Raw genomic sequence first — 26,414 nt, forward strand, 5'->3', positions numbered from 1 at the left:
CCTGCTTTCTTCAACTTGAGAAGAACCTTGTTTCTAAGTAGTTCCCTGGGAGTGATGACTTTAGTTACACTATTTGTGGGACATTTTTGTAGTATAGTCTTTGAAATCTGGTTGAGGCTTGAAACGTATGTGATCAAAATGGTAAGTTTTAAGATTCGTAAGAATGTGTCAACAAGGCAGGTGGTCTACACAGAAGATCCCTTTAGCACATGTGTTCCTTCATTTTTGAGCTACCGTGTGGCTATACTCTAGGATTTTGTGTTCCAGTTCGTTATTGGAACACTTCTTCACATACTTTTTTCATCTGTATGAAAACCCTCAGCTCTAACTGAAATTAGTGATGCTGCAGAAGAAAATAAATAGCTTAGCTGTTTCAAAAAAAAGATTTAATCTTGTGGGCTGCCAAATATATGAAGGCTTTCTATGTTCTGTTTGCTGATTTTTACCTTTTTTTCAATCAGCAATTTAAAATGATGGTAGATATGTAATGAATGAAGAGAAACAGGTTTAGGTTAGTGAATAGAGGAACATGGAGATTTATTAATTTTGGGCTTATGATAGGATTATCAGAAAGATATTAGGGGATTCCACTCACTAGAACCTGACTGTACAAATGCCTCTTCAAACCCCCCTCTTCCAGTTCTTCTAGATGTATACCCAGAAGTGAATTGCTGGATCATAAAATAATTCTATTTTTAATCTTTTGAGGAACTACCATATTGCTTTCCATAGTGGTTGCACCGTTTCACACTCCCACCAGCAGTGTTGCAAGGGTTCCAATTCCTGCATGTCATCAACGCTTACTGTTTTCCATTTTTGATAATACACATCCTAATGGATGTGAAGTGATATCTGGTGGTTCTGGTTTGCATTTTTCTAATGATTAGCGATGAGCATCTTTCCATGTGCTTGTTGGCCATTTCTATACCTTTGAAGTTTGCTGTTTATCTTTGCTGTGTGGTTTCAGTCAAGTAGCTTGGCCTGTTATGTTCTACTTTCCTTACCTGTAAGACAGGAATGGGAATAGTGTATATCTCAGAATTGTGTGACAGTTAAGGAAGGTGATGCTCAGTATAGTGCTCCTAGTAAATGGTTTCCATTATATTCATTTTCAGGATAGTTGTTTGGAACTAGCATTGACTTTTCTGTACGAACAATACTTAATGCGATAGCTGGCTTCTAGGTCTGAACTGTGGCTGCTGTATTAACTCCATTTGATGCAGCTATTATTTTAGTATTGCCAATAGTATCCAGAATTCTGAAAACAGGAGACACCACAGCTTTTTCTGGATGAAGGGCCAGCCTGGGCAAAAATTTGAAATTGGTGTATTTTGTCTTTGATATCCCATGAAGTCCAGAGTCTTGTGCCTTTTTGCTTATCCTAGGACTCTACCAGTGACACTAAGTCTGCCCTCTCCCACAAAACTGTTCTGTGCGCAAAGTTCATACCACCTCCTTGTTTCAGCACTCTTATGCTCCCCCAAACAGCTGTATTTTAGGAAAAATGGCCAAAATTAAGATATTTGTATAAAACACTGGTAGATTTCTATTTCTTTTTTTTTTAACTTTTTTTTATTGAGTTATGGTCATTTTACCATATTGTGTCAAATCTATTCCTTTTTTAAAAAAATATTTTTATTGAAGTATAGTGAGTTTACAGTCTGTCAGTTTCTGGTGTGCAGCATAATACTTCAGTCATACAGGAACATACATGTATTCGTTTTCATATTCTCTTTCACCATAAGTTACTACAAGATACTGAATATAGTTCCTTGTGCTATACAGTGTAAACTTGTTGTTTATCTATTTTATGTATATTAGTATCTGCAAATCAAGAACTCCCAATTCTATTCCTTTTGATAAGAGCATTTTTAACCTCAAAGAATATCAGATTAACGGAACTTCAGGCAAGTGCCTGTGACACCACACACACTGGGCAGCATTAGCGGGGCAGGTTTGGGGCTACAGGGCTCATCCCTAGGCAGGAAGGAGATCGTTCTCTCTGAGTGAGTTAGATTTCTCATGTCTGCTGCGTTTTCAAGTTTGTGGCTAGGGGCCCTTGGCTCCTAATATAGGGAGGAGAAGGGGAAAAGGTTGGTCTTCATTGGAAAATGCTGGCTCTAGTTAGGATTATACCTAAAGTTAGTTTCCTCATCATTTGCTGAGATGGATGAGTTGTTAAGAACTTTAATTACTTGTTGTGGAAATTGCAGACTTTCCTACCTTTCCCTTTAATACTGTCCATTTTTTTCCCTGTGTACATTTTGAAGCTCTGCTTTTAGCAGCCTACACATTTATGACTGTAAATTCTCCTGATGACTTCCTCTCCCCATCTTTCCCTCAGTTCCAAAAGGGAGCATTGCAATATTCTCAAAAAATTATGAGGAAAAATGATTTTTAACCCAAACTATTATTTATAACAAACTGTTAGGGTCGTTTTTTGTACTTATTTGGAGGTTTTCCTTTTTTAGTGTTATAGAGTCTCCATGGAAAGTGTGCTGCTTTATTGGGACGTGGATTTTTCACAACTTTCTGAAAATTGTTCTGCTTGGATTTTCTGTCTCTTTTGGACTTAGTGTGAGTTACTCTCTTGAGTCGTCAAATTTATTTGTACAGAATTTAGCAAAGTAGTCTTGTTATTTTAATTTCTCCTGTCTTTATGATTTTTCTCACTTATTTCTTATTTTTTGTATTTGAGCTAGCTTCCTTTTCTTGACTAGGTTAGAGATGTTTATTGATTTTTGTCAAGAGATAAGCTTGACTTAACAAGTTCTGCTCTTTTTTTGGTTTCATTAATTTCTGTTTTTGTCCTACAATTCACCTTCAGTTTTTTCCCTAGCTTTGAATCTCATGATTATTTTCTTCTTTAACTTTTATTGAACCACTAAAGCTATGAATTGCCCTCTTAGCACCACTTGAGCTATGTTCCATAGATTCTGAAAGGTAGTGTTTTTATTAGCAATTTTGATTTTCATATTCTTTATCTTAAGAGTTGTTGGCGAGTTTAAAAATGATGCACAGAGTGTAGGTGGGAAAATTCTTTTATTTTCTGATTCATTATTAATTTCTAGTGTTACAACATTTGTGATCGAAGTACGTTTTTACCAATCCCATTTTTTGAAATTTATTACTGTTTTCTTTTTGACCTCAAATGGCTGACTTTCCTTGAGTCACAGGAACTTGAAAGAGGATGTACTCTCTCGTTTCTGGAACAGAGTTCGGCATACCAGTCAGATCAGCCTTACTGCGGTCTCCTTTTCTTCCTTTGTTTTGGGTCCACGTGATCTGATGTGAACAGAGAGGTGAAAGTCGTCTTCCTTCACCAGCACCTTTACGTCTCTCCTCGTATCTCTTTTAATTTCTCTTTGCGAATGGTGCTGTTGTTTCATTTAATGCACAGATATTCATTATGTGTCTTCATTATGATTTCTACCTTTTTTTTTTTTTTGCTCTGTTTAATGTTTTAAGCCTAAATTCTCATTATCTGATGTTAAGATAATGAACCAAAAACCTTTATTTACACTTGCTGGGCGAATCTTCGACCATAGTTTTAGTTTAAACTTTTTGGAATCACCTTGTTGTAGGTGTGTCTGTTGCACAGAGTTGCATTTTGCTTTATGATCTAGTGTGAAGTTCTTTTAAGTAGGTGAGTTAAAGCACATTCATCTTTGTTGAGATGACAAATATGTTTGGTCTGAGTACTGTCATTCTATTTTGCCAAAAATCTTTGTTATTTAGCCTTTATTATTTTGTGTACTATTTTGAGATTTAGGAAGGTTTGTATTTTTCTTCTTGGTTGTTTTTATAGATTTACTAACTTAGCCCTCTCTCTTTGGGCAATATCTCTGAGTTTCCTACAGCGAGGAACAGTAGTTGCGTGTTTCCTCCTCCTCTTCCACATTCCCCTTCCATTTAATACTTGTCAGCGAAGTTCTCTCTAATGTTTGCCTGTGATGCATCAGTGGGTGATGTTTTCTGATTGCTTCAGTTGTAATTGGTGGGAATTAATGAACTTCCTTTCTCATCTTTTCTCTGCTTTCTTCCATTTTTTGTGAGCTCTATCGCTTCTGCATTGCCAGGGCATACACTCTACTCTGTCACTGTAATTCCCCTGATTTGTTTTAGTCTCAGTCCTACATTAAAATATTCAATGTATACCATCCCTTCTTTGACTGTGGTTTCTCTAGCCTTCTCTTGGTGAATTCATCCTACAGCAGTTTCCTTGAGGGACTCCTGGGAAAATTATTTTCTGGTTTCTTCTGTTTTCAAAGCTGTTTGTACCTTTCATACTTGAAAGATGGCTTGCTTGTGAAAAAGTCCTTTGTTCATGCTTTTTCTGAATACCTTGTAGTTGTTTTCCCATTCTCTTCTGCACTGAATATTGCTATAGGGAATCTGGTGCTGTGTGTTTTGTTTTTGGTCTGGCCATCCAAGGAGCCCTTGTCTGTCAGGGGTGTTAATTACACTGGGATGTATGTGTCTGAGTGTTGGCCATTCTCGGCTGTTTTGCCCTGGCCTATTTTCAATACATGGATTCACCTTTCATTTTAGGAAAGTTTTCTCAAATTTGATCTGAATTGTTCTGTTCTGTGGGTTTGGTTTTCTGCTCCAAAGGTTCAGTGCTGTATTAGCTGTATTCTCTTTGCTCATCATCTATAGCTGTAACTTTTTTTTCCTCTAGTTTTTTAAACTCTATTTTCATTTCATTTTGTTAAGTCCTTATTTTTTCTCTATATGCTTCTTCTCCCTTCTGCTCCTTCTCATTTCATCTTCACTTCCATGGTAGTTTTAATTTGTTCCTATGAGTAGTCAGAACTCAAGAAAAATATTTTTATCTCCTTCTTGTCTCATTATCTCTTTGCTGAGTTCTTACTCTGCTTTGTGATTACCTTTAATAGAGGTGATTGGATTAGGTTTTAAAAGTTTATGCCATAATGTTTGCTCATAATTTTCATATATTCTTTGACTATGTTGTTTTGATGCATGTTCCTCAGATAAGTTTTGGTGTTCTTTTCCTGGTTTTAATTTAAAATTTAAGTATCTTTGAACTGAGGCTATGTCATAAAAAGAGCTATTGCTCATCCTAAAATGACTTGAATTACCTTACCCTGGCTATTTGTGTGACAGTCCTTTGGGGCATGTGTGTGTAAAGCAGGGCCAGGGACAGGCAGTTTCTGTGCTTAACAGTTGCAATACTATCTGCTTCACTGTTTCCACAGACATTCTGCTTCCTGCTAAAATGGCCTTTCTGTATAGCCCTGCCCTCTCTGCTTCTCTGAACCAAACCGTGTCCAGGAGGCCGTCTGCTGCCACCCCTGCTGCCCCTCTGCCCACTTCCATTGCTACACCAAAGGGGTGTATCTTTTGCACTTTGGGGTGAGCCCGTCACCTGTAGAGAGCACACAGTCACTGCGTTGCCTGGGAGGTGCTGCCCGGGCTCTTTGCTCTTCTTGCGCTTGTGTTTTCCTTCTTTGTCTCCTTCCCAGCAGGGCCTCTGCGTTATCTGCACTGTGTCTGCTCCAGATTTCATGCTGCTTGTACTAGGTAAAGGATGCAGGCTGTCCCTCGCTGCAGGGTGAGCCCATACTCAGAGAAAGTATATTTTGCCGGCATTTTCTGTGATCTTTCCCCTTTGAGCTTTCTCAGTATTTGCTTCCTCCTCTCATCTTGGATTCATGGCTGATACTCGCTAATTTTAGCAGTCCTTGTACAATTTCCTTGAATTGTTGTGCTGGAAAGGAAGTGTGCCCCCCACCCCCCGCCATTTACCTTGTTTGTATGATATCCAGGGAGAGACAGTTGGTGCTCCATGGGGCATATTATACTGGTGATCTGATGAACTCTTAAAAAAAGAGCCTCTAAGGTCCTTGTTTTGAGAATAGACTTTTAGGGGAATACGGTGGAAGCTGGGAACATCTGTTATGAAGCTGTTATAGCTATTCAGGTGTACTCAAGATGACCTGCATCACGGTGTGAGTGTGGAAATGGTGAGGAGTGGTTAAATTCTGGATATATTTTGAAGGGAAGCTGACTTGGGGTTTGCTAATGGATTGGTGGGGTGGGAGGGAAAGGGGAGCCATTTGCAGCAAGTGCCTATCTGTCTTTCAGGTATTTTCCTGCGTTGGGGAGCTCATGCTGGCTTTCAGAGGGTAGGGCCTGCTCACAGGGAGACTTTCCTTACGGTGCTTGTCCAGTTGCCAGAATGAGCAGGAGTTTACACATAAGTTACACATTAACTTTTCAGGTGGAGTCCTTTGGTATATTTAAATTCTGGGTGGAACTGCCTTTCCTGTGTCTGTTTCAGGTCTGTTGTAGAGGTTTTGAGTATCCGTGGGTTTGGTTCTACTTCTCTTCATGGTCCCAGCAGCACATCGGGGCCTTCCACAGGCACATCTTCTGTTCTGCTTAGAGACTGGTTCTTGGGCGCTGCTTGGGGTTAGTGCTGCAGCCATCTGCTCCACGTGGCAGGGGGGAGTCTGCCCAGCTATTCCTTGGTCACCTCAGGAAGTAACCTGATGGTTGCTTTAAAGCTCCTCCTGCTTGCTAAACTGAGAATCCGTGGCCAAAAAGAATAGCTTCCAAATCCGCCAGGGCCTCTTTCAGTGTGTATTTGGATTGTGGTTCTCTCTACTTAGGTTTATTCATTATTAGTATGAGCTCATTTGCCTTTTCTCTTCCAGAAATTTTCAGGGTAGTTTTCAGGGCTGCCATGGTTATGTCATTTTTTTAATTTTTGTCACTTTAGTCGGATGGAGGGCAAGCACAGTCCTGTGCTGTCTGCCATCTTGATCTGGTTGTTTGTATTGCTCCTTAAGACCTGGGTGAGGGGAATACGAAAGAAGAATAATTTGGGCAAGGTGAAATGTTTTTAGGTTTAGAGGTTAGAAAATGAATTGGCTAGTATGTTATATACTATGTATTCAGGGCCTTAATATTTCTGGCTTATATATTTACAGCTGCTCAGATATATGGGATAAACATAATTGAATGTCATCTACTTTTTTTGAAGATTCCCCCTTAGAAAGTGGAATCTGAGAAAACATCATTAAAAATGAGCTATCTAATTTATGTCAGTGAGAAATCTTACGTCATCCACATTGAATTCCTAATTAGTTACCTATCCGTAATCATGTGAATTTTCAAAATCAGTAATTTTGTATTTTTCCTATAATGTGAAATATTTTTCTTAAGCTTTTTAAAATATATTTTTATTGAAGTATAGTTTACAATGTTGTGTCAGTTTCTGATGCACAGCATAATGCTTCAGTTATACATGAACATACATATATTCGTTTTCATATTCTTTTTCACCATAAGTTACTGCAAGATATTGAATATAGTTCCCTGTGTGATACAGTATGAACTTGTTGTTTAACTATTCTATATATATATAAGTTAGATTCTGCAAATCTCGAACTCCCAATTTATTCCTTCCCACCCTCTCCCCCACTGGTAACCATAAATTTGTTCTCTAGGTCTGTGAGTCTGTTTCTGTTTTGTAAATAAGTTCATTTGTCTTTTTTCTTTTTTTTTTTAAAGATTCCACATAAAAGTGATATCATATGGTATTTTTCTTTCTCTTTCTGGCTTATTTCACTTAGAATGACATTTTCCAGGTCCATCCATGTTCCTGTGAATGGCATTATTTTATTTTTTTATGGCTGAGTAGTACTCCATTGTATAAATAAACTACAGCTTCTTTATCCAGTTACCTGTTGATGGACATTTAATCCTCCTCCTGGGCATATATCCAGAGAGAACCTTAATTCAGAAAGACGCCTGCACCCCAGTGTTCATAGAGCACTATTTACAATAGCTAAGACATGGAAACAACCTAAATGTCCATTGACACAGTGACTGGATAAAGAAGCTGTGGTATATTTATACAATGGAATACTACTCAGCCATAAAAATGATAAAATAATGCCATTTGCAGCAACATGGATGGCCCTGGAGAATGTCATTCTAAGTGAAGTAAGCCAGAAAGAGAAAGACAAATATCACTTATATGTGGAATCTAAAAAAAAAAAAGACAAATGAACTTATTTACAAAACAGAAACAGACTCACAGACATAGAAAACAAACTTATGGTTACCAGAGGGGAAGTGGGTGAGAAGGGATAAATTAGGAGTTTGAGATTTGTAGATATTAGTATATATAAAATAGATAAACAAGTTCATACTGTATAGCACAGGGAACTATATTCAATATCTTGTAGCTTATAGTGAAAAAGAATATGAAAATATGTATATTCATGTATGACCGAAGCATTGTGCTGTACACCAGAAATTGGCACATTGTAAATTGACTGTACCTCAATTAAAAATTTTTAATTTTAAATTTTTATTTATTTAATTTTTTGGTGGGGGGAGGTAATCTGGTTTATTTAATTGATTAAAAAATTTTTTTTGGGGGGGGCAGAGGTAGTTAAGTTTACTGATGTATTTTTGCAGGAGGTACTGCAGATGAATCCAGGAACTTGTGTATGCTAAGCATGTGCCCTACTGCTTGAACTATACCCTCCCCCTGATTGATTTTTTTAATGGCAATACTGGGGATTGAACCCTGGACCTCGTGCTTCCTAGGCGCGCACTCCACCACTGAGCTATACCCTCCATTCTTAAGTGTTAAAAGATAAGAGACGGAAGACTGCTTTGGGGGAGATATTCTGAACAATTAAGACTGAAAACATATTTTAAATGTAGAGTTTGCATAAGTAGTAAAATTGAGTATATTGAAGCATTTTCCCCTTGTATTAAACTCCTTCAAAGTACATTGCCTTACTAGGTTGTGATATCAAGTGCTATGAGTATTGCAAGTCAAACCTCACTACTATTTATAATGGCTTTGTGTTTGTGTACTAAATTGGAAAGGTATTTTATGTCACTTGGGTGACAGTAATTTTTAATGTTTCATATTAATATTTAATATTAATGCATTGAGGCAGAAATTGGGATAAAAGCTTGAAGTGCCCCCCCTTTCCCTCATGAACCAAGGGTAGTGTTGGTTCATTTTTCTAGGCAGTGCAGGATAACTACATCTGTCCATCTTATTCTAGTATTTCTCATTTTAATCTGCCCAAGGTGCCTTCCTAAACCCCTTCCAGGATTAGCTGTTGCCAAGGCAAATGCTGAGACATTATCCAGAGAGATGTCTTTTCCATAGTGAAATCCATTTCCATAAAAAACTAGAATTTGAAGCCAACAATTCATTATTTGAATCATCTGTCCAGGGAGAACATTGAGAAAAATTTGTGTTGGTGCTTCCCAAACCCGCCCCGAGATTTGGTGATTTGAAGGGAGGACACACTGGCCTCAGCATGCAGTTGTACTTAGGGCTCAGTTTGTTCTCGTGAAAGGATACAAAACAGGATGAGCAAAGGGGGAAGGTGCCTGGGGTGAAATTCAGAGGAAACCGGGTGCAAGGCTCCAGGTGTCTCTGTGAAATCACGCGGGACCAGCGTAATTCCTCAGCACGGGTGGAGCGTTATCTGCCAGGGAGGTCGGCAGAGACCCGGTACCAGGGCTTTTAGTAGGGCTGCCGGGTAGGCACCTTCTGCCTAGCCCATGCGAAAATTCCAGGTTCCCAGGAGGCGAGATGTGTGGCAGAGACCACGTTGTTTGTACAAATGGTTTATGTACAGCGAGCCATTCTTATCAGGGGGTGGTGAGAATGCTGCTGAAATCCAACTTCCCAGTCATCGGGCAAGGGCCGGCCTTGCCAGCAGCCCCTCCGCAGGGTAAGTCTCAGGCCTGCTGTGTAGACTTCCTGCTGACGTTAGATATCCAGATGCCTTCTATTTTGTAAATATTTAATCTGAAATAAAAGGTGTGGATTGTCATCAGACTTCCCATACCAGGGCTTCTGTGGTTTTCTGTTTTGATTGACACTTTAAAAAAAAATGAGGTTTGTGCTAGTTTGTGTTGACACCGGTGGGTGAAGAGTCATTCGGATTGCCGACGATTCCTCCCGCTCCCTTCCTGAGCCTCTGGTTCTTCTGGCCTGTGGCCCCAGAGCTAACTGCGATTTTCTTTGCTGTCTTATTTCCCTGTGTAACAGTCACCTCAGTCTCAGTGATGGTAAGATGCTTTGTGTTTAGGGCTGATACTAAAACACCTCCTGGTTGAGGGGAGATCATGTTGGGAGGGTGGCAGGGAAGCAGGCAGCAGTGGGTTTTACTGAGTGGGAGCAATACGCTACCTAACCTCAGCCTTAATTATGCCTTTTGCAGTCTTGAACAAAATTAAGGTGGTATCACTTCTTAGGCTCATAGCAAAGGCCAGAGAAGGTGCTGGGGATGGTGACTTTATGGTATTTGCAGGGGACGTGAAGGTCACAAATTGTACTTCCTCTTAACAGCATTATCTTAAATATATTTTGACAGCTATTCAGGATTATGAAACTGCTCAGGAACACAATGAGAATGATCAGCAGATTCGAGAAGGTCTAGAGAAAGCACAGAGGCTGTTGAAACAGTCGCAGAAACGAGATTATTATAAAATCTTGGGAGTAAAAAGGTGAATTATTAATATAAAATTTGCATTGGTACTTTTAACTAAACTAATTGTTGCTTTTTTCCCCTCTCTGATTCATTTCCTTATGTTATTTCCATCATAACCCTAACAATCTGTAACATCATAAAGCTATTTTGACTGTATCACAGATACGTTTCTTTGACAGAGACTAGTCATGCAATGCTGGAGAATTAGCAGTAGTTAACAAAGACAGGACACTGTAGCATGAATAGGTCCTAGGCCTAGATTTTTTTAAGAAGGTAGGAGTGAACTTTCTTTTGGTGGGGACAGGAGGGAGAGAGCGTTTGGGGAAAAGAAAACTTCTCTAGGCCTAAAAATAACGTGGCACTTTTAGAATGAATTGCAGGCACAGGGAAAAGGTAATGTACTCAAAATGTGGTTTTATATGACCCATCTTCCCTGAAGAAGGGAACCATCAGTCTTTCAATCAGAAGTCTGAGACTTTGTTCTTTCTAATTAAGCTAATCTGGAAGCAAAATAGAAACTAGGCTTCAAAGAGTCAGGTGTCTATTTTAATGTCAAGAACTGGATCATGCTAGTTTGGAAATTTGGAAAGTTTAAAAATGCATCAATGCAACTTTTTATAGGAACATTATAAAGAGCAGGAGTACTTTAATTTATTCCCAGTGAGATTCTAATGTGAGCCAGTATTCCAGGAAGCCCAGCCAGTTTAATGATCGTCCAGAGCTCTGTGTGTCCGACGTTCAGCCTGATACTGCTGGCTCCGTTCAGAAAACCAGGTTGCTCGTTTGCCAGTGGGATCTTACCTGTCTCTTAGCTTTCTGTGGTAGTGTGTGTTGGACATTTCTTAACTACTGATTGTTAATTAATTTTACCTCCCTTCAGAAATGCCAAAAAGCAAGAAATCATTAAAGCATACAGAAAATTAGCACTGCAGTGGCACCCGGATAACTTTCAGAATGAAGAAGAAAAGAAAAAAGCTGAGAAAAAGTTCATTGACATAGCAGCTGCTAAAGAAGTCCTCTCTGATCCAGGTACTGTCTACCTTTAATGTTTTTGTTCTCTTGAAATGGCTGAATCGGAGACTGGTGCCTTCACCCGTCTTAGAGGCTGTGTCGGAAGTGGACGGTGGAGAGCGTGGTCAGTGGGCCTGGGGGGCTGACGCCCGGAGACGGTGACTGTCCCGGCCTTGCATTTTCATAAGTCCGTCCTTGTGGCTGTCCCCGTCCGACTCGGGCCCCTCCCATGCTCGGTGCAGGGGAAAGACCTCTAGGTGTGGACTCAGAAGACCTAAGGGCAACTCTTACCTCTTCTTGAACAAATTCCTAGGACTTCTTTGGGCCTCAGTGGTTTTCACCTGTGGTGTGAAAGCACAAGAATCAGAGGGCTCCTCTTGGGTTCCTTCCAGCTCCGCAGCGTGAATCCTCGTACCAGCTTACAGGTTAGGAAGCTGGCCACTGCTGCCCAGCCGGGGCGCACCGTGGTGGGCGAGGGGCTGCCCCGCCTTCTGAGTGGCTCCTGGGAATCTTGCCCGAAATCAAGCCATCATTAGATTTACTGGCTGCTATAAATGTTATTTCATTATAAGCTAAAATGACCTTGCAAATAAGAGGGCGACAGCTAAGAATTTAGGTACTGTTGAACAATGCTTTGACATTTTCAGAAGGAACTTCATGGTAAGCTAGTATCTCCTGCTTTTCTGTGGCTGTCCATGTCAGTAGGACAAACTATGACTTGAGCTAGACAAGTTCAACAGAATAGAAGGAAATTAAATTTTATGCCCATTTGACAACTTTTTGAACGTATCACTTACGCTATGAAACAAATTAAATGATGTTTGTTCTCAAGTACTTTATAATCCAGGGAGGGAGGCTGGGATTACTGAAGCACAGGAGGGTGCATGCTGGTGGCTCTTTCAGTCAGCAGCGCCTCTGATGGGCTGTGTCCTCTCAGCTTGTGTGGCACGGGGGCGGCTGCATCGGCCGGGAGGGGGCTCCGGAGCTGAGCCGCGGCGAGCAGGGCTGAGGAGCAGGGCGGCACGCGTCGAGAAAAGAGCCGCCCTCTTAACTCCTAAGGGTTCTTTTCTGTGCTCCGTTCCTTTTTATTGGCCCCTGTCCTTGTTTTAAAGGTGAAATAGCTTTTTCTAATCTCTGACGATATGAGCTTGCTCGTCTGATGCCTCTCCCCGACTTGCCTGCATTGGCCTGTCTCATCAGGGACTTACCTCAGGACTGACAGGCGCAGGAGTGGCCTCTTGGTTCGTACAATAGGGAACCTTCGTCCTCTTCAGACTTGATGGTGAGGCACCAGGAAGCTGATCAGACGCCTCACAGGTTGACGAGGTTGCGCCTGGCCGCCTTCAACGTCTGGGGTTAGGATGGTGTCGTGGCTGTTGGCTCAGAAGCGCCCGTGTAACTTTGGCAGGTCCTTCTCTGTGGTCACTCATGTTTCTCAGATAAGAGTTTCCTTGGGTAGCTTCTTGCGAGGGGAGATTTAGGGGGTCAGAATTTTAATCAGTGCCCATTTTCAACCCTGATCCTCACCCTCTTCTCTGTGGCTGGTTTCTCTAGTCTGTTTCTCCTGAGACGAAACCTCTGAGCTGGGTGGGGAAGGGAGAGCCAGGACCTGAGCATGAGGTACCACTGTTCTGACAACTGGGAGGTGTAGTCCCCAGAACCCACCCTTTCCTGACCTCAGTCAGCGCCTGGGTCTGAATGTGCTGGTCTCTGTTGTAGAAATGAGGAAGAAGTTTGACGACGGAGAAGACCCCCTGGATGCAGAGAGCCAACAAGGAGGTGGCGGCAGCCCCTTCCACAGAAGCTGGAACTCATGGCAAGGGTTCAATCCCTTCAGCTCAGGCGGACCTTTTAGATTTAAATTCCACTTCAATTAAAGCCGCTGTTTTTCTGCTCTTCCTCCTTAATTTTTTTAAAGATTAAAAACAAAAAAGCCTTGTTCGGGATCCTAATGAAAAAAAATCTTCCAACCTTTCAGTTTGTCTATGACCAAAGAATTGTTTTAACAGGAAATAGCCGTTCTTACCCATTTTAGACTTGATGGGTTTGTGAGGCAGGGAGGCGGGACTGGTTCTGGTTCTGGCAGAGCAGCCTGACCCTGTGGTGAATGTCTGGAGAAACGGTCTGAGGCAGGCTCGCAGATTTTGTTATTTTTTCTACACTGGAGCGCGTGGAAATTCTTCTCTCCATATCCTTGCGTAGTATGTCAGTGCCTGCGTGTGTAAGGAGGATTCTCAGAGAGAATATGAAATTCTGAGCTGTATGTTCTTAGGGACAACTTTGCTTAGATTTTGGTCAGTCCAGTCACTTGTAAATATGTTAAATTACAGGGCCTCCTTAATCCGTGTGTGTTTCCATCTCTAAGAGCATGAGTGTGGCTGTCACTGAAGGTAGGCTGAGCCCTCTCTTAGAAAACCTCCTACCAAATGATAGTCACTGGAGCCAGGGTTAGAGCTGGGCTGATGTTAAGCATGTATTTTTGTTGTTTCAGTACTTGCAGAATACTGAAAACCACTGAAATAGAATTAATTGTAAAAACCTACAGGCCCTTTTGTTTAATATGAAACACAACAAACTAAAAGGTAAAATGCAAAATAGGTTCAGATAATAAAACAGTGGTATTTAAAATAATATTGCTAAAGTGTAGAATGAAATACTTTAACAACTGAAGTTGTGAGTTAAACAGCATTTCCTGTAACAGGATTGACTTAGAAATGTAAAGTTGCTCGCTCAACATAAACAAAAAGAACGCCCTTTCCCACTTTAAAAAACTCAGCCGGCAGCTTCTCTCACGTCCTGGCCCCTGGCCGACCGACCGTGGACTGTGTGTGGGGAGCCACATGGGACTGTCTGAGGTGGGCGTCAGCTGGCAGGCCACCCCCTGCCAGACGTTGATGCCTCTCGGTGTCCTCCTGCCTAGAAGAACCCACAGGTGTGCAGGTCTTGTCAGCGCTGGCAGGTTCCCACCATCAAGATGGCATCTCTTCTTGGGATACCTCCTTCTTACCTTTTAAGAAATGAATTATTCAGTCTTTATATATTGGGTAATTTTTTCCCTAAAAAATGAGTTATTTTAATGAAGAGCATTAAATATTTATGGAACTATTGATGCTGCATTTAAAATTTAAGAGTTACTTTAGATAAGAATTATTACCTTTATTCTGGAAAGGTTTTTGTTTTTGCGTCAGAGCATTTTGAAGCATTTTAAGCACTATGAGCCTAATATATTGTTTGTAGGAAATCAAGCATTTTCTTTGAGTTGTGGGGGCCATCCTGACCGCTGATACCCACAACAGCCAGCCAAGCACAAATCGTTTTCTTCTGCAGTCATCCTGAAACATATGTGGCAAAAAATTTTTTAAAAACTGAGACAAGTGCTTTTTGCATCTATTTAGTTTTTCTTACCAATAAACAACGTTGCATTTTGAAAAGTAGTGAACAGCTTTGCAGCTTTCATTTTGTTTTATTGTCTTAAAATTCAAACCCGTGTGAAAATAATTTCTAAGGGAAATTCACATTTGCTTATTCTTCATTCTGATTACTTCATCGGTTATTATCGGCACTGTTTCTTTCAGTCTGGTTCTTTTGTATACGATGTCACTGTGACCTCTTTGAAATTGAGCGATGGCTTCTTCCTACTTTTGACAAGTAAGAATTTTCACACAGAATCAGAACAAAGGAAGTATCAAATCATGTGCCCCTCCATTGGGAGGAGAGGGTGAAAAGTTGCCAACGAGGAGCTAGAGGGAGCCGAGATGGTTGGGGGCTGGGCCACGTGGGCCGTGTGTCCCCAGCACCTGTCACCTCGCTGACTGCCACCCCCTGCTGCCTAGAGGGTTGCTGGCTTCATTTCTCTCTCCACCTGTAATAACTGTAAGTCCCGTTCCTAAAGTCTCACCGTGGATTTATTTTGGTCACTGTAACAAACGTGCAGGGTTACTTTTCATGATGAGAGAGAAGCAGCTATGGTGCCAAGTGCCAACGCCACTGAGAAACTCTCTGGACTCTGGTTTTGCTGATTGATGAAGAAAATAAGGACCTTTAAGTTCCAGCCTGGAGGGTCACCAGCAGTCTTCCGGTGTCTGCCTGCGTGGGAAGATGGCCACCCAATGGTCCCCCTCACAGTGAGAGAGAGAAGTGCTGGGAGTGTGGCAGCATGAGCATCGGTCCGGGCAGCCTGGTGGAGGAAAATGTTACCAGCGGAGCAGGAAGAGCCCCTGACCTGGGCTACTCCCAGGACCGCTCCCCAGACCGCAGGTGCCTGGTAACCTGGCTCTTTCTGGAAGAGGAGAATAAGGCAGCTAGCCTTGGCTGTATGGCGTTCCTGTCTCAAACTCTTCCTTCCCTCCTCAGTGAGCTCCAGGAGTGGTCCGTACACTGTGCGTATTTTCCACAGCAGCAAGTATTAAACATATCAGCCTCTAAACAAGAAAAGTTCTAAAAGAGAGCATAAATTAATTTAATGCCCCCTTCTGAAAGTTTGTGCTTTCTCATCATGGATAAATGAAAATTGGAAAACGACTTCAGTAGTTTACAAATGTGAATTGGATGTACTAATTTTAAAACTTCTTTCTCTTTAGGTAGTATTAAAAGTTCATTTTAAATATCAGTATAAAAAAAGAACTGGGACTCTGATAATGGAATGTAAAAACTACCCCCCGTTTTTTTTAAGAGAAAAATACTACTGATAACCAAGTAGGGGAAAAAAAAGCAACTAGAATCACACTTTGAAATTGGCATGATTTGCTATGCATGGTGGAGTATGAAAGAGTTCACCTTTAAAGCATGAAATTGGTCAGAAGTTGTGTGTGATGTTTACCATGAAAAGAGGGCACAAGATGCCTAAGTTGAAGGTGGCTCCTAAGCCAGGGTTGTGCCTCCTTCAAGGGATGGAGCACTGGTGACAGGCCTTGTGCTGAGTCTTCACTGACTGCATATCAGTGGGTAACCCAGAGAAAGTAATGCACCTTTGCTGAATGTAGTTGACTTTCCCACATTTATTAAGGAAGGAGGAAGCCAAGTACTGATTTGTCAACAACAGCCTTACTCTAAATCAGATCATTCCTTTTTTGTTTGTTAGTAGCAGAGTTTATTCTGTAATTGCACATACTGTTAATAGGTGGAGATAATTTGTTGTGTTTAATGGATGATCTCATTTGCTGAATGATTTAAGAGTAAAATTAGCCACTGCGTGGCTCTGTGTATAGTAAACAGGTTTTGTTTCCCTCCTCTGTGGTTGAACCTCTTACCTGTAGTGGAGAGCAGAGCGAAGAGCAGGTAAAAATTGGAGATGTTCGGTAAGTTAAAATACTCCTCCTACTGCAAGGCTGTAGTTGGTTTGAATGAACAAGACTAAGTAACTTACTCCATCTCAACTTAGTGTTTTAATAAAAAAGACACTGAAAATTAATTGAAGTGGGTTTCAGACATGTCTACCAAATATGGGTACTATTTTTATGCCCGTGTATTTTCACATTTAATAAAAATATTTATGGTCAAATCAGTACTTTCTTGCCTTCAACTCCTTTTTAGTCTTTTGGAGTCTGTTCCACCTCTGCTTTATGTGTGATCTGCGACTGAGATGCCAAGGGCTCTCCCTGATCCCAAGAGCTCTTAACTCCTGCAGTCCAGGACAGCGTGGCCTGTGCCTGTGAGAGGCCAGTGCTTCACTCTCAGTACTATTGAAATCTAATACTTAATTTGGTTTTGAGGATGCTCTCTTTTATACCATAACATGCACATTTTTGTGAAAGGTATATGGTATAAAGCATCTCAGGCACTGGAGTTGGGACCTGGCATGCAGGAACACCCATTTCTCTGGGCAGGTTCCCACTCGTGGCAAACTGCACTTTTAATATTAAGGAAAAGCCTGATTTTACCTGTAACTGCAGGCTGACAGCCTGTGCTTCCTGGAAGTCCTCTCTCCCTCTGGGGGGAGGTCCTAGGCTCTGAACTTGAGGACCGCTGGAGTCTAACCTCCTGTACTGGAGCCTCTGAGAGGCGTGAAGACTTTGGATTGTCTTTAGCCTCAGATTCTGGGTTTACTTTATACCTAAAACTTACATGTCTTTACCTGGTTAAAGCTCCGAAATCTAGCTCTCAGCTGAACTCTGTTCTGACTTTCCTCTGAGGAGGAGGAGGAGGGCGTGGACTGTAACTTCTCACAGATAGAAAATAACCAATTTTCCTCTCTCCCAGGATTTGATTTTTGTTAAAAATTGATACAAGGTCTGAAAACCAGAATCCAGGAGGGGGAACATCTGTTGGTGCCCTCGGGCTCCTGCCACATGCTCACCACAGGCCTGCGGTTCAGCTCCCTGAAGTGTCCCTGAGGACGGGAGATTTCCATGTGTCACAGCAGGTATATGCACTTGACACAAAAATTTTAAAGTGAGCCACCTTAAAGGAGAACCGCCCTGTAAAGACATTTATAAATCTGGATTTTCAGATACAAGGTATCATTTATCTGGAAATAAGACATGTAAATTTAACCATTCAAATGACAAGATACAAACTGGGAGGAGAGCCATTGAGGCTATTTACATTATTCTGCAGTTTGAGCTCACAGTCTGTGAAACAGGCTCATGCACACTGGAGGTGGAAGTCAGGAGTGACTGTGGCAATCAGGTGCCATTGCCCAGCGCGTGCCCTCTAACTGTCGGCTGGGCTTCTGCCCAGAACGTCACAGGAGAGCTCAGTTAGCCGGGTTGGTGCATTTGGCCTCAGCGAGAAGCGTACTTAGTCTCTTACCTCTCACCAAGCCTGACGTTACACCGACTCTGAAGAGGAATGAGCCAGAGACCCCATGGAACTGGCTGCCCAGGGCAGGTTACCACTCCAGCCCTTGGGACCCTGGAAAGCCACAGGAATAGTCGCGTTCCATCAGGCAGGCCACACCCGGAGCACTCCGTGTCATCACAGACAGACACTAACAAGTTACAGAGGGAGGTTCCTGAGAGAGTGCGAGTGGCCTTGTGATCTCTTATTAGGAATGAATGACGCTGCTGGGAGCAGAGTAGTTATTCTCAAATACGCTAAGGAGCTGTGCCGTCAAATAGAGAAGGATTAGATATGTTCAGAAGAGCTCGAAGGAGCAAGAGTAGAGGCTGCCAGGAGACAACGTCTGGCTCGCTGGGTGCTCGGTGTGGAGCTGTCCAGAGACGGACCCGCCAGTCTCTAGGGGCAGACGGTTCCATATGGGTCTGGGGTTTCCAAGACGGCCTGAGGCTTTACCCGGCAGGGCCGTGTAAGGGGGGGCTGGCACACAGGTTAAAGTCTATTAGATGGTCCTCAAGCCTCACTTACTAACAGTCATCTGGAGAGCTGCTTAAACAAGTTATGATTCCCACGCTCACCTCAGCTCTACCGAGTCAGCTTCTTCAGGGGACGGGGTCCAAATGACATTGAGGTCTCCTCCGATCCCAAGAGCCCATGCTTCTAGAATAGCTGGATAGTTTTACTCTTCCTACTCATCTAATATACAGCAGGAAAAAGAAACTATTTACATTCTTAACTTAGTTTCTATAAAGCTAGCCGTTCACCTCATAAGCCTGGAAACATCATTTTATGAAATAAAAACTAGAAACATTAAAAAATATAAATATAGCATAGGGTTAAAACATCATATAGTTTAAGATAAGTAAGCGATTACAGTGTGACACTACTTCATTTAAAAATAATAGTTAAGATATAAATGAGCTTAAATTTTTTAGATTGCTATTCAGAGATAACCATGAGTTCTTTTATTTTCTCAGAAGAAGAAAACACAAAATAGGTTTCTCTAATTTTAAATGCATCTTGTGAATAAAGAAATACAGATGCACTTAGGGCTGGAATATCCAAAGACGTAGATGGTGTGATGAATCCCCATGAGGACCAGCTCGTCAGATATGTTCTTTTACTTGGTTATCTGGCAAAATAGCACTAACTGGTGAAAACCCAGTGTCTTAAGCAATCAGGAAAGAGGAACAATCTAGTTTTAAGTACTCAATGGTCATTGCTTATATAACTTAAACTCAGTCAAGACATTAAATACATGTATTTTAAATAATTAATATATTTTAAATTGAAGAATATTCCTTAATGAAACTTCCAGAAGTCTTAGCAGTAGTTCTACACTTCCCCAGCAGGTGGCAGATTTCTTGTCATCTTCTTACAGAAGCCAGTGCTAGAGTTCATCATGTGTCAAAACTGTAGGGGAGGAAACTTTATTTAGCTCTTGAAATATTAAATATCAAATTAGTTTAAATCTCACTGACTTATGAAATAATATAAAAAGCACAGGTGCTGGCTGAGGATCCTCTTGCTTGTTAGTTAATACCTACTTGCTTCATTACGTGACATGAGAACAGCTCTTTGTACATTACAGCATCTGTTATATGGAGGCCTTGAAAAATGCTAATAGATTACTCACCGTGTGCCAAATATCCTGTCATTAATGTAATGTATGGTCCTCATCTAAGACGGGAGGACAGAGCATTCAAACACAGATGTAACTGCTACACAAATGTGAGAATCTTAGAGATCAAAACAGTTTCTTATCCTGCATCACTGAGCTGTCACATACTAGCTGATTTAAGAATACCAAGAATTCGAGATGATATTTTCAGGGAGAAATTAATTAAAATACAACTTAAATAGATCCTGTTCCACAATTCAAGATGGCAGACTATGTTTCTGTCTTCACTAAATTCCACTGGAAAGATATGAAACAGAAAAGGGAGAGCCATAATGACAGTGGAGGAAGTGGTTATGACACAACACTGGAGGAAAGGCATTAATACATTTCTGAAAGTGGAAAACAGAGCACACAGCGGAGATGATGAGTCGACTTGCTTGACAGAGAATAGCTGCCTCTTTGGATTTAAGTAGAAGAGGACTTCCAATTTCACTCTATATAATTCCACATTGTTTTAATGTTTATCATGAACATGTCTTAAATTTGTTATTAAAAATTAAAAAACCCCAAAATCTCTTTGGTAAAACTCATTTATACACATAACCATACACAAACACATACACACAGATATGCATTTTTCTTTAAGATGTGGGTCAATCGTAAATATTCTATAACCTATTTTTAACTTAAAAATGCGCTGTCAGCACAGACCTATCTTAATTCTCTTGAGACACTAAGTTGGATTTCATTGTATGTATCAATGTTTATTCAATCAATCCTATATTGATGGATAGACTCTATTCATTATTAAAAACAATGCTGTAACAAACTGTGTACATATGTCATTTTATTGTTTAAATATAAATTTCTTATGAATTTTAGGCCGAAGGGCATATGTATTATAACTTTTTATGCATATTACAAAATTTCCCTAATTGCTACCGTACGTCTGTGCATGGGACAGCACTTACTGGTCAACGTCCTCGCCAATGCTGCGTATTATTAATCCTTTAACTCTTTCCAATTTGATAAGAGAAACATTTCATCTCAATCAATGTTTTATGCATTTAAAATTTTTTCTGAGGTAATTATCTGAATTTTCTTTTTGCTCTCTTTCCTTCTCTAACTCTTCCCTCTGTCTGATCTTTCTCTCCCTTTGAAAACAGTTATACCACTTACAGAATAATCCTTCTGAATTGAAATGGCATCTTTATACTTGATTATTAAAAATACATGGGTGTATTTTAAATATTGAAATTCTCAGACAACACACATTGGTTTTGTTAAGGAAAACAGAGTCAAGATGAAACACAATTTCATGCTTATATGGCAAAGTTTTAATATATAATCATTTCAGCCTCCCTAAAAAGTAAGACTGAGGAAAATAAGAATTATATTCTGAACTGGAAAAAAGTGCTGTGAGGATTAACTAATATAACCTGTGAAAGTCGATAACATGCAGACTGGAACACAATAGAAGCTTAGTACTATTTTTAATAAAGAGCAAAGGACAATAGAAAGACAGGCACTGACCAGGAAAAGGAATTATGAGGGAATCAGGAAATTATACCAGCTTTAAAAGAATATCCAACACATAATACTTATTGGTGTTGAAGGTTCATGTAGGGTGATGAAATGCTAAGGTCACCACGGTTTTTTAAATCTAGGAAATGGAAACAAATTAACCCAAATCACCCTCCAGTCTATGACTAAGGCTTTAGAAGCAGGAACCAGCTTTCCATGGGGAAACCTACGTTATGTAAGAGATTAATTGAGGAAACAGAAGGTAATACTTTGGTTAGCTATGTAAGGCTTTTATTAAACTTTAGGGCTTGGATTTTCACATTTAGGAAATTCAGTGTGTCTCAAAGATAAGTTTTCCTTTTTTTTTTTTAACCTCTAAAGACAGTGCTATACCACCCTTCTACGTGGTGACAGGACTTGAAGTTATATCCATGGGGGAACAGAGTCTCTATCCATGTTTTAAGTTTGTGAGCTTAGTCCACAAAAAAATGAAATCTGTAGTCATGTCACAAACTTTCGTAAAGAAATTCTGACTTAATCATTTGATCACTAAGGAGTCAGTTTGTAATTTATTCTAATTTCACTTAATGCAACACATGGTTCACACACCACTGCAGAGTGATAACTTACTTGCACTTGTCTTCTTGTTGTCAAGGTGATCTAGCAGTTGCCGTATCTCAGCATCATACTCCACCCATTCTGGGACAATCCTGGCAGCAGCTTTTAGTTTAGGTTCTTTCGTTTTGGGGTTATTGCACTGAAAGTTTAAGTAAAGCTCTATTAATGAAAAACCACATTCCAGGAAACATAAAGGAAACACTTGAGGACACTTCTACGTCACTAGAGCAAACAAAATTTTATAAAAAGCAGAGCCCTAAGTGCTAAATACTTGAAATATTAAAATTAGTTTAACAGAGAAAGGATCAAATGAAATGGCAAATCATAGTTTATGGACGCAGTAGGTGTTTAATGCAAACAACCTCAATCAGAAATTTAAACAAAAATCATTTAAAGACATTCTGATGGTTCATAAGAAGTTTGTCAAACAATTCTGTAAAATGTTTTGACAGAAGATCCAATTACTGACCATCCTGTAAAAGAACACATAATGAATATTTTCTTGCCTTTTCTCTGGGCTAAAACCTCGTTTATATACTTTATATTTTCCATAGACAAAACTATTTGTTATCCTTTAGAAATGTCTTGAGTTTCTTTGGCAGAAATACTCATCCTCCTTCATATGCCTCTGTTCTAACTAGCAGCTATGATATTAAAAATCAGTTAATTGGAGCTTATTTGTCAAAATACTGATAGTTGTGAAATTCGGAGTAGTCCATAAATCTCCACGCCTTAAACATACTCAGTCTGTTTTATAGGCACAGCGGAAAAACTCAGTCTTCATGGTTCCAAGTCTTAGTAAGACTCAGACAGTCCACGCTTACTAGTAGTAAGACCTATAAACGCCACAACTTTGTGTGAGTGTAAGTGTGCGTGCTCACATGCAGAATCTTAATTTCTTCTCTGCAAAAGAGGAAATTAAAACAAGATCATCTGCAAGGTTTCTCTAATATTTGATTCAACTATTTAATTAGCAATTGGTCCTACTATAGTGTTTCTTGGGAAATTAAAGGTTAAAAGGCAAAAAGTATAGGAGGAGTTTAAGAAGGATCTGACTTTGGATGTATTTAAAGGTACAGCAGACAAGACCTGCTAATGGGCTGGATGTGAACTGTGAGAAAAGAGAGGCATCAAAATGACCCTGATGTCTTTGGCTTGAGCAATGTAAAGAACAGAGATGCCCCTGAGACAGGAAAGACTGTGGGGGGAGCCAGGCATCTCACCTGCCCTCTGCGAGGCGTTAACAGAGAGCATGTCTTGAAGCCACTTCTACGTGCTGTTTTCTAATGGTTGCCCCAACTTCCCTTCCCCTTCATCCCTCAGTTACGAGCCCTGAGGCTGCTGCCTTAATCCCTTCCTCATCCTCATTAAGTATTTTCAGTTCCTTCCACTGTGGATTTTTTCTCCAGTGATGTATCTCTGGAGGAAGTGGGAAACAGGATCTTCTTTGTAGAAATGAACTTCACGGGCAATGTGCTCTATAAAGTAAAGATAATGGAACTACTTTCTAGTTGTCTCAGAGATGATTGAAACAAAAATACTATGTTTTCCTTAGTTTACGCTAGTTTCCTCCCCTGCAGTCTCTGTCAGTGGTGCTGAAACAAGGTGACCATGCCCCCCAGGGGGGCTTCAGCAAGGTCTGAGGCATTCTGATGGTCCCGACGAGGGGTGGGGGGCGCTGCTGCCATCTACAGGGGAGCCGCGCACCAGCAGGACCCTCGCTTAGGTCCGTGCCTGGGTATGTGTGAGCCCACTGAGCTTTGGGCACTTGTTAGGGTAGCTCATGTCAACCTCAGCACTAAAGACCCCAAGGGGAACTCATGTCGCTAACGTATGAGTCACAACCCTATGAGTTGTGCTCAGTAATGCTCTTGACCTCTCTGTAGAGATTTCCCTTGCTTTTTCCTTACGAATGCCATCTCGTCTCTGCTGAATTCTGTCACCCATGACTGCATCCTAACATTCTGGCATGCTCCTTTTTCCCTGTACCTTTCTACACATATCTGGGAAAAGGTCTCTATATTTTATTGTCCTGCTTATTTTGTTCAAAACCATGAGTTCTAATATTTTGACAATTTGTTCTTCAGTGATGATCTTGTAAACAATTACACTTAAATTCGCACATAAAAACAACATGGTCAGAAAAAGAATGACAATACCCTGTAGCTATTAAAAATAATACATAGTATGGGAATGTAGCTTCTAGACAGTTGGACAATAAATTAGTTTGAAATATTTCATGTCTAGGAGATTTAAACTGTAGCATATGCTGCTTAAAATGAAAACCTAAAGAAAAAATTTCTCAAAAATAATGAAGAAACAGAGACATGTATAGGATAATTTAAGTAGACAGAATTATTTTGGTTGTCTTTACGTGAGAAAATTTTTGGCAGGAGAACAAAACTGGTATGTTAAGATGAGAGCTAATCCATAAACGTTTCAGCCAGCTCATGGCCTTTCTTTCAAAAGGCCTTGTGCCCAAAAGAATGAACACAGCTGGCCTGAGATTGCTATTCTTAGAAAGGTCTGCTGGCAAGGCTGACCCTTGGCTGGCATCTGGGAACCTGGGTGTCAGGAGTGTTCCCACCATTCCCTGACAAGAATGGCTCACTTTCCCTAAATAGCACAAACAATGGTTCATGCCGACTGCTGACTTTCCTGCTGGGTGCTGGGAATTTCGGTACATGCCAGGCAGAGGGGTGCTTACACGACCAGACCCCAGTAAGGCTCCTGGGCACTGGGTCTCTGGTCAGCGTCCCTGACGGACCACAGTCCACACGTGCTGCTGTACTTCTCGCAGCCGAAGGAGGTAAGTTCACAGGGAGAGGGCTCTTGGAAGCTTGAACCTGGTTTTCTCTGGACTTGACTCCAAGTGCCTTTCCCCTTTGCTGATTCTGCTTTGCATTTTCTTGCTGTGATAAATCACAGCCGTGACTCTGAGTCCTGAGTCCTCTTAGTGAGTCATCAAACCTGGGGGGTGGCCTGGGGGCCCCTGACACAGCCCCATACTTGCCAACCTAGGTGAATATGACAGCAAATAACACGCTGGGTGGCAGGGTGCCCTGCGTGTGCCACCCCATCTGTAAGGCAGAAAAGATTTCTGTTGGAACATTTTCATGTCTGCTTATACCAATGAAAATGCAAACACTCACCAGATCGATCGTTTTGGCTCTCTGTTTGGATTCATCGTCACACCAGGTTTCACACCACAGCCAGTCTTGAGGAAGAGACTTTATGGCAACTTGGTAAATCATGTAATTGGGAAGATCCTACAGAAAAAAAAAGTGATTTAAACATAGAGGTGCAGAAATTACAGTCAGAGTGAAAGGTGGTGATGGTGTCATTTAGATTATAAACAGATCCTTAAAAAATACTCAAATCTGAGATACGCCTATATTTTTAAGCCTTAAATCCTTATTTTGACCCAAGCACTCTGTGTCATGAATGAACCCGTGCACTGAAGCTAAGCCCACGCCTGCCCTGGACCTCCCCTCCCACCCCTCCGCGTCCCCTCTCTGTCTGCCTCGAAACACCAGGACTAGGTTCTCACATCATGCCTGCAGTTACTGTTCACGCGGTCACCACCACACTCCCCGGATTCTGAGGTGGCTTTTCACTTCCCCATTGGGGAACTATGTTCACTGAATACCTTCTTATTTCTGCATACTCAGGGCTTGCTTTCTTTTTGGGGGGGAGGGGTAACTAGGCTTATCTATCTGTTTGTTTATAACGGAGGTACTGGCATTGAGAGGAGAAAGAAGAGCCAGAGATAAAGATTTGGGGATTATTGGTGGACAGCTGGAAATTAAAACCCTGAATGTAAGTAAGAATGACAATAGAGTGGGTACAGAATGGGAAGGGGGCCACGGGCAGAAACTGAGAGGACAGCAAGGTTTAAATGAGAGACAGAAAAGGAGCAGTTCTCAAATAAAGTACTGTGGGAAAGTCGCGGACATCAGCGAGGGACCAGGAAGAACTGGTGTTATCAGAGCCAAGGGAGTTCCAAGAAAGGAGAGGACAAAACCACTCGCGTTGCAAGAAAGGCAAATGAAAAGCAGCGGGACGCGTTCACTGGGTAAGACGACGCCACGCTGACGGAGGGGGGACGCGTTCAGGGGACTGGGGGGAACGGGCGCTGCAGAAGGACCCCCCTCCCCCGCCAAGCGCGGCGACGCAGAGCCGGGGGCCCCGCGGACGGCGCTGGTCTGCTTGACACGCGAGTCCGGCCGCCGGTCACCCGCGGGCAGCCCGGCGCCTCGCAGGCTTCACTTGTGTGTGAGCCCGAGGGCTCCTTAAGAAGAACCCACCGGGAGCTGCACCAAGAATGACAGAAACGCAGCGTTCGCAGTCTACGTCCGGGA

General features: G+C 41.4%; 2 protein-coding genes across 3 annotated transcripts in view; one reads left to right on the forward strand and one right to left on the reverse strand.

The window, feature by feature from the left end:
- Positions 1-14,947, forward strand: part of DNAJC3 (DnaJ heat shock protein family (Hsp40) member C3) — a 53,902-nt gene extending 38,955 nt beyond the window's left edge. The window contains exons 10-12 of the mRNA XM_072976462.1: positions 10,386-10,518; positions 11,383-11,531; positions 13,233-14,947. Of these exons, the coding sequence (XP_072832563.1) occupies positions 10,386-10,518; positions 11,383-11,531; positions 13,233-13,390 (440 nt within the window). The 3' untranslated portion in view covers positions 13,391-14,947. The remainder of the gene's footprint in view (positions 1-10,385; positions 10,519-11,382; positions 11,532-13,232) is intronic.
- A 4,285-nt stretch (positions 14,948-19,232) lies between these two features.
- Positions 19,233-26,414, reverse strand: part of UGGT2 (UDP-glucose glycoprotein glucosyltransferase 2) — a 137,045-nt gene continuing 129,863 nt past the window's right edge. For both annotated transcript variants that reach the window (XM_072976460.1, XM_015245024.3), the window contains exons 37-39: positions 25,206-25,322; positions 22,066-22,192; positions 19,233-19,703 (exon numbers count right to left, since the gene is read on the reverse strand). In XM_072976460.1, the coding sequence (XP_072832561.1) occupies positions 19,681-19,703; positions 22,066-22,192; positions 25,206-25,322 (267 nt within the window). In that variant the 3' untranslated portion in view covers positions 19,233-19,680. The remainder of the gene's footprint in view (positions 19,704-22,065; positions 22,193-25,205; positions 25,323-26,414) is intronic.

The sequence above is a fragment of the Vicugna pacos genome, chromosome 14, assembly GCF_048564905.1.
Source record: "Vicugna pacos chromosome 14, VicPac4, whole genome shotgun sequence".
NCBI lineage: Eukaryota > Metazoa > Chordata > Mammalia > Artiodactyla > Camelidae > Vicugna > Vicugna pacos.